Source organism: Nicotiana attenuata, chromosome 10 (assembly GCF_001879085.1).
Source record: "Nicotiana attenuata strain UT chromosome 10, NIATTr2, whole genome shotgun sequence".
NCBI classification, from domain to species: Eukaryota; Viridiplantae; Streptophyta; class Magnoliopsida; order Solanales; family Solanaceae; genus Nicotiana; species Nicotiana attenuata.
This window is the reverse complement of record NC_031998.1, coordinates 46,439,327-46,447,872: the sequence shown is the minus strand read 5'-3', so window position 1 is coordinate 46,447,872 and position 8,546 is coordinate 46,439,327. Positions and strand designations below refer to the sequence as shown.

General features: G+C 35.5%; 2 protein-coding genes across 2 annotated transcripts in view; one reads left to right on the top strand and one right to left on the bottom strand.

Moving 5' to 3' along the window:
* Positions 1-775, bottom strand: part of LOC109233446 (protein DETOXIFICATION 46, chloroplastic-like) — a 19,407-nt gene extending 18,632 nt beyond the window's left edge. Inside the window, exon 1 of the mRNA XM_019399325.1 lies at positions 220-775. Coding sequence (XP_019254870.1) covers positions 220-664 — 445 coding nt within the window. The 5' untranslated portion in view covers positions 665-775. The remainder of the gene's footprint in view (positions 1-219) is intronic.
* Positions 6,558-8,318, top strand: LOC109233776 (protein FAR-RED IMPAIRED RESPONSE 1-like). The gene has a single exon (XM_019399638.1). It carries the CDS (start codon positions 6,558-6,560, stop codon positions 8,316-8,318), a length of 1,761 nt encoding a protein of 586 aa, XP_019255183.1.

Sequence of the window (8,546 nt, the reverse complement as noted above, 5' to 3'; positions counted from 1 at the left end):
GAAAAAGTGTATTAATTTAGTTATATAACATACAGAATATATATATATATATATATATATATATATATATATATTATACAAAAAAAATACATTTTTTAGGCTATTATTTTGAGTGCAGCTATACAGTGTCATTTTCCCAATTATTAATCGGTCTAAATAAGCAAAAATCAACTAGTTTACGATTGAGATGTATATAGGAGTAAGCTTTGTGAGTTGTACCTAGAGCAGCGAGCTCAATGGAACTTCCTTGACCAACAACAGCAGTATCAATAAGACTCATTAAAGGCCCACATAACCATAGCCCAACTGCTGGCCCTGAAAACTTTGCAATTTCCACCATTTGAGTCCAAATACTTTCATTTGCAGAAAATTCTCGTCCACTAGACTCTAACACTTGAATTTTCTCTACTTGTTCATTTCCTACTTCTTTGATAGATGAAACTGAAACTGGATCTGAGGTTTCTACATCAGTAATTTCTTGGCTGGGAATTGAACAAGAAGTGATTATTAACTTGCGACAATTGCAGATTTGAGTTTTTTGTGCAGTCCGAGAAGTTCGGAATCGAGTTGAAAATGAGCTAACATTGAGAGTTCGAATTTGTATTGGGATTCGAGATTGATAAGTGAAAGTGTTAAGATTGATTGCTTGAGTGTACATTGACATTGATACAAATGAAGAAAACTGGGGGGATTTGGAATTTGGAGATATGGGCAGCTGCTTTTAATATAGTTGAGCAACTGTTTAGGCAACTGTCCTAACAATGGTCTGGAATTTAATTCAGTTAAGTGACTTAACTGTTTAGGCAACTTTACTGCCGCGATACTAATAAGCACCGGCTCCGTTCACTTTAATTGATTTTTTTAGCTGTTTTCATACGTATTAAGAAATTCATTTTTTAGTATTAATTAACAATGAAATTGATCATATTAACCTTAATTTATTCATTAAAAATACAATAATTACTCCTAGGTTCTTTACTCCAAGACAACTTTGAAAAAAATGAGTTAATTCCTTTTTGATATATGAAAAAATCAAATATTGTTGAGCGCAAGAAAAAGCCAAAAAATCAATTAAAGTGGTCCGGAAGCAATATATATTTTTTGTGTATTTAACTAGCGGATATAATTATTTTCGGCGGACCAACCAAATTTATAACTTGTTATTCCTTTTCTCAAACTACCTACCAAATCATGTCCAAATACTTATGTAACTAACTCAAGTTAAAATTTTACTCAAATAGTAAGAATAAGTCCAAAATCATAGCCGGTAATTCATAACAAGTGAGGCAATTTGATGTTTTCGTTGCTATCTTGAAGTAGGAATTAAAAATATTTGTTTATAGTTCATGTTTATATCAAATTAAGTAATTTAACTACCAGAGTTATAAATTAAGGTTAAAATACAAAATTATGGTTCAATGATACAAGTTTAATTTTTATGGTGCAAATATCAGGGAGAAATTCAAAAATAGCCAGATTTATCACTGGTCGTTGAAAAATAGCCAAGTTTCAAAAGTCATCGAAATTTAGCCACTTTAAATCTGAGCGAAAACACTGTTCAAAATCCGGAAAAATACGCCCGCAAATTTTACGGGAGTTCCAGCATAAGTATGCTTGAACTCCCGCAAATTTTACGGGAGTTCCAGGATAATTCCCGTAAAATTTGCAGGAGTTCCAGCAAGTATAATTGTCCAGTATAATATACTGGAGTTTGGAGCACTGGTGCTCCAGTCTCCCGCAAATTTTACAGGAGTTAGCAAAGTATACCGGTCCAGCATAATATGTTGGAGTTCGTACACAAATGCACCAGAACTCCCGTATATTATACTGGATCGGTCCCTGTTGCAGCAAAATAGTGGCTATTTTTTATTGACTTGATAAACGCTGGCTATTTTTCATTGACCAGTGTGAAAACTGGCTATACCATGATATTTTAACCAAATATCATGTGGACTTGGTTTTCAAATAGATTTTGAGCTTTCAAAATATCTAATTAACGATTTAAGGAATGTAATGTGATCCAAAAATATGAGTCTCCTATAAATAATTAGGCATAAGAAATGTTAAATCCCCAAGTTGGACTACTCCAATAATATTGGTACCCGTAAAGCGGAGTACTTGGACCACCAAAGGATGTGGTGTACCAATGGGGTTGCTTTTCCCTTGATTAGAAGTTTTGGGTTCGAGTTCTGGTTATAAAAAATTTTTGGTAAGAAGTATTTTTTTCCGAATGGGGCCTTATGCAGTGTGAATTCAGATATACTTGTGCTCTAATATAGGTACCAAATATCGGATGAGAAACGAAAGAAAAAAGTAATTGGAATAGGAAGTGGAGAAGGCGACAAAAAAGGGGACATAAGAAAAAGATAGTCCAAAGCGAGAACGGCAATCTTAGATCCATTGGTTCAATCACTTAATTTGACAAAATGCGAAATGCTGACAAGTGGTGTAGAGGTTACCGTGAGCTTGTCGAGTGTGCCGTGAATCATTGCATCAAAACAATAACTTCTCCACGTGATAAAAGATACTTCAATAATTAAACAATTATGCTACACAACATTGGTTGATAGGAAAATAATTCTGATACCTTAAAAAGAAATATTTTAAAATTATGTCCAAATTTATTTTTTTACTATTATATTAATGAGTCTTAATTATAATAATTATTATAAATATATTTATAACAAAAAATTAATTTATTTTTGAATTCAATTGGGACAAAATAAATCAGACAATTGAATGCTCATTAGTATGAATTTGTACGTTAGTATTAAAAAGTCAATGGACCAATCTTAATGGCTTAAGATTTAACAGGTGATTTTTAAAAATAGCCAGATTTACAACTGGTCGTTCAAAAATAGCCCAATTTCAAAAGTAATCGAAATTTAGCCACTTTTTATGTAAAGATAAATCTGAGCGAAAACACTGGTCAAAACCCGGAAATTACTCCAGTATATTATGCTGGAGTTCCAGCATAATTATACTTGAACTCCAGCATATTATACTGGAGTTCCAGCATACTATGCTGGAACTCCAGCATAATATGACGGAGTTCCAGGATAGTATGCTGGAACTCCAGCATAATATGACGGAGTTCCAGCATAAATACACTAGAACTCCAGCATAATATACTGGAGTTCCAGCAAGTATAATGGTCCAGTATAATATACTGGAGTTTGGAGCACCAGTGCTCCAGTCTCCAGTATATTATACTGGAGCCAGCAAAGTATACCGGTTGATCACGCCCAACTATGCCTTATAAAAAGGACAATGCGGTCGTTGCAAATATAATCCGGTTTACAAGTCCGGAGTTGAATCCCACAGAGAACTAAGGTTTAGCTACAACTGTTCACTATCACCAAGAAGACAAGCTTGAACAATTCCTAACTTATAGATATTAAGATTCTTGTGTTTAACTACTTAAATAACAAATTAAAATAGTAAATTAACAACTAACGATACTGAGGGTTAGAGAAAAGATTAAGGAGGTCTAGAGTTATGATTTCCCCAATTGTTGGAATCATTCCCGCTATGTCTTCTATAGTTTCGCCTAAGTATTCTCTACCGATCATGAGCACTCTTATTACCGTAAATCTCTCCCGAGTAATTACGACAATTTACTAGACGCACTCTCCCAAGCTACGCTAGCTGGCTTTTAATACAGCTCACTTCAGATCGCACCCAAGGCTTCGTTATCCCTAATCCCGCCTTTAAACCCTCGGTTATTGATCCCTCATATACTCTGGGAGTGGTGGTGTTCAACAATTACCTAAATATGCACTCTCTCCCGAGTTATGCATACTAAATAGGCACAGCTAATTGAGAGCTCTTCAATCAACCACAATATAAACGTAGTTGAACAAATAGAGAAAAGCTATGGATCAATTATATAAAAACATAACAAGAATTTATCCTACAAAAGGTTCTATCAAAACTCTAGATAACAAATTAGCTATTCATAATAGTGTGTAAAACTACAATACTAAAAGTCATAACCAACAATGAAAAATAGGAAGAGGAAGGAAAAAACTCGTAGAAGAATTCTCCTCCTTGCTCCCAATGTGTTTTTGCCTCCTTAGGTCGAATCTATGTCCAAAATATGTCCCCTCTTGTTCTTGGCCGGCCTCCTTTGTTTAATATAGGGTTTAGGACATAAAATCCCATGTTTTGCACTTTAGTCCTTGAAATTTTCGCTTCCTGCCGCGGTTTTGCCGTGGTCGCGGTGGAACCGCGGCCAAACATGCCCTCTGATTCTTCAGTTGTCCGCGACCATCTTCTACCGCGGTTCTGCCGCGGTCGCGGAAAAACCGCGATTTTTCACCCTGTTCTGTTTGGAATTTGGAAAAACATAAAACATGAAAGTTGTAGCCCTTTGAGTTAGCTTTCCAAACATATATTGTGGAGCCCAAATGGAGTTCTGAGCAAAAAGTTATGTCTATTTTACTAGACAGTGCGCAATATGCCTCCTCAAGTCTTCGTTCGTACTTAATTATCAAATTTGACCCCCGAACACGATCCCGGCTTAATTCCTTGAGCTTTTACTCAGACTTCAAAGCTTCAAATCACTTAAATTCATTCCATAACATCTATATAGCTCGGAATCACACCTACAAGGCATAAAACACACAATTAGTGCAAAACACTAGCGATTAAAGCGCAAACTCAATTAAAGTGCAGTAAATTCGAGTGTAATAAGCGACTAAAATATGCAATTATAGCCTATCATCACCGGTCCAGCATAATATGCTGGAGTTCATACACAAGTGCACCGAAACTCCAGTATATTATGCTGGACCGGTCTCTATTGCAGCAAAACGGTGGCTATTTTTCATTGACTTGGTAAACGCTGGCTATTTTTGATTGACCAGTCCGAAAACTGACTATACCGTGAAATTTTGGCAGATTTAACGTATTGTAATTTGGAATAGCCTTTATGGCTTGATCGTTTCTGATCGTCTACTTTTTTGGAATAGCCTGTAATATGGAACAGATAGCGTACTTCTTTTTTAGACTATATATACCTCTTTGTCTTCATCTCGGAAGAAAGTGAAAAAATAAAAAAAAACTCATATTGTGCTGGGTTGTCTTGTTAATCTTTGTTGTTTCAGCTCTTAGTTTATACTAGAAGAGCTTGTTGAATTTTGGGGGATACGCCTAATTTTATTCATCACGGTATGGGCGAAATATCTTTAAGGGCAGTGTCCTTGACACTCCTCAAGCTAAATCTTATTCTCCATAATCCATTTTTTCCAACATTGGTGAATTTAGAAAGAAATCTATGAATTTAAAAGGTTCTTAAACACACTCGAAAAAGAAAAAAAAAATAGTCCGTAACTGAAAAGATTAAGAGCTTACGTATAAAGGAAAAAAATAAAAAATAGTCTGACTTACAACTGCTAATTGAACACTATTCATAGTTTCGAAAGTAATAAAAATTTAGTCACTTTTTCATGTTAAAACAAAATCTGAACAAAAATATCCCAAAAAATTCAGAAAAATTCCAATATAATATGCAGGAAGTTTATACACAGGAGTTTCACAATTAGCATATTGCATTTGTTCATATTTTATTTTCGCCTTAAATAGTGGCTACTTTTCAGTAACTTTATAAATACTGGCCATTTCCAATAATCACCCGTAAAAATGGCTATACCATGCCATTTTGACCATATAAGGTATAGTAATCTTTTAATAATGTGAAGCCTTTTGGAAAAAAATATATAGATTTAGAGCAAATAATATCACACCATGTTAAGAAATTTTTATGTAACTAAGGAGTGTGCAATAGGAATTTTACTATAAGTTCAAAGACAATTAAACTATGTATTAAGCCATTATGTACAAATTACGAGCCAATAAAAAAGGAGAAAAAACATCAAATTGACACGAAGAAAGAAACAAGGTTGGTGATTCTTTTCTCTTTTCTTTATTACATCACGTGTCAATTAACTTCTAGTTGCCCTTGACTTGCTTAAAATCAGAATTTTCAGTGAAAACAAAATTCCCAAGTTTTTTTTTTTTTTTTGAAAGATCCAACACTTTTATTCTATCAATTCAAGCGGCACCAGGAAAGAGAGTCCTGTAATAAAAAAAAGAGAGTTGCTAAACGACCCAACTGGTGTGTCCCAACTTTGGCCACACCGGTAAAAAGACAACCAAGCCCCTCTATGTATTAAGCCTACATTTTTCCCTCCAAAAACACAAAATTAAATTCTAGTCTTGAACTATGCGAAAATTTAATAAGGGAGCTAAAGAGTCTTGTATTATATTTGTGTATATCAATTGTATTTATGTGTATTTTATCATTAGACAAATTATAAAATACAAATTATTATATTTTCTTCCTTTATACGGTATATACAGTATATTTTCTTCCTTTATACGGTATATACGATTGGAACTTCTTCCTATACGATTTATTATTCTTCTTCCTTCGTATCAAACCAAGTGAAGGGACACTTTACCCTATCTAAAACATGGATTCAACCCAAGAAAATTCGATGGTGCAAGAAAATATGAATCCAAGTGAGCACAATACAAATACAACAACCACGAATATGAACCAACAAACTAGGCTTGATCGGGTTAGGGATGAGTTGTATAGATCTTTAGGGATGACATCGGACGATAGTTTATTGAATGTTGAAGTCGATGTTGATTCTCACGGCAATTTCAACAATGCTGTGCACTTAGATGATGATGATGATGAAGAACCCGATGGAGAATATCACGGAGAAACTAACGACGATGAGGAGCAGGTTTTAGGAAATGAGTTAGTGTTATGTGATGTTGATCCGGAAGTGGAGAATGAATTCACTGAAGAGGATGTAGTTGTAGGTCCTATCTCTGGAACGCGATTTAGAGATAAAGATTCTTTGTTTGAATTCTACAAAGAACATGCTAAACTGAAAGGATTCTCTGTCGTCAAACGAAATTCCAACAAGAAGGGTGGTGCCACGGCCAAATACCTAACTTTCTGTTGTGATAGGGCTAGGATTCGCCGAACCAAGTTTACCACCAAGAGTAACGACTGTAAAGCTAGGCTAGCTGCTGTGTTGGATGAATATGGTTCTTGGCGCGTATCAAAGGTCGTTCACGATCACAACCATGAGTTGCTCCCATCCGTATCGCGACTGATGGCGGGACATAGGTCCGTTTGTGATTCTTTGAAGAGGGATCTTGTAGCTCACGATATATCTGGCATTAGACCCTCCAAGAATATTAGGCTTGCTGAGGTTCAACGTGGTGGACCTCAAAATCTGGGTTGCACTCCAAAGGATTGTAGAAACTATATTTTGAAGAGCAGGAATTTTGAAATGAAAGAAGGGGACGCACAGTCGCTGCTCAACTTTTTTCGTGAAATGCAGGTAAAGGATAGGGAATTTTTCTATTCAATAGACGTTGATAATTTTGGTAGGCTTCGAAATGTGGTATGGGTGCATTCGCACTGTAAGTCGGCGTATGAGCAATTCCATGATGCGATATGCTTTGATACGACGTACCTTGTGAATAAATATAATATGCCATGCGCAACATTTGTTGGCATCAATCACCATAGGCAGTCCATTTTACTGGGATGTGCTCTCATGTCTCATGAAGATATCGATAGTTATAAATTGGTTTTTAGAACTTGGCTTGATGCCATGGGAAATATTCATCCAGATGCGATCATAACTGATCAGTGTCAGAGCATTAAGGTAGCCCTTGCTGAGGTGATGCCAAATACAATACATAGGTATTGTATTTGGCATATATTTTCAAAGTTGCCTATTTACTTAAGTGGTGTTCGTCCTTCTAAAATTGCACGTGGAGAATTCAAATCCATGGTCCTTGATAGCATCAGTGTTGAAGTTTTTGAGACAAAATGGGCAGACTATATTGCAAGGTATAATTTGCGTACAAGGAATTGGTTCAACAAGCTTTACTCTGAGAAAGAAAAATGGGTTCCCGTGTACCTTGATGTGTATTTTTGGGCTGGCATGCTATCTACGCAAAGAAGTGAGGGTATGCATGCGTTCTTCGATGGATATATTACCCATCAAAGCACTCTTAGGATGTTTGTTCACCGGTATGAGTTAGCTCTAAGAGCTAAGCATGAGAAAGAGTTGGAAGCGGAATACAGGTCAAAGGGCTTTCATATTGTGTGTGAGTCAATGTTCAAGTGGGAGGAGCAGGCAATTCAGTGTTATACGCGTACAGTGTATGAATTTTTCAAGACACAACTAAGGAATTGTACCATTGTGAAGTCAGCAGCCCCGACGATCATCGAGCTGTCCCTGGTGTTGAGAAATTCATCGTTAGTGATTATTCAGTTATAAAAAAAAATAATGGAAATCCAGTGATTATTCATAATTTAATTGATCACTATATCCGAAATAGAACGATCGTTGTCAATTGACTAGTGGAACCTATATATACTTGTTATATATGTATATACGTTCAATGTAACTATATATAAAGCGCAACAACGTAATTAACTAGCGTCGATATCTACTTATTATCCATATTTCATAATTTAATTGATCACTATATCCCGAAATAGAACG

Excerpts from the sequence above, each read along its gene's own strand:
- LOC109233776 (XM_019399638.1), top strand. The coding sequence starts at position 6,558 with ATGAACCAACAAACTAGGCTTGATCGGGTTAGGGATGAGTTGTATAGA.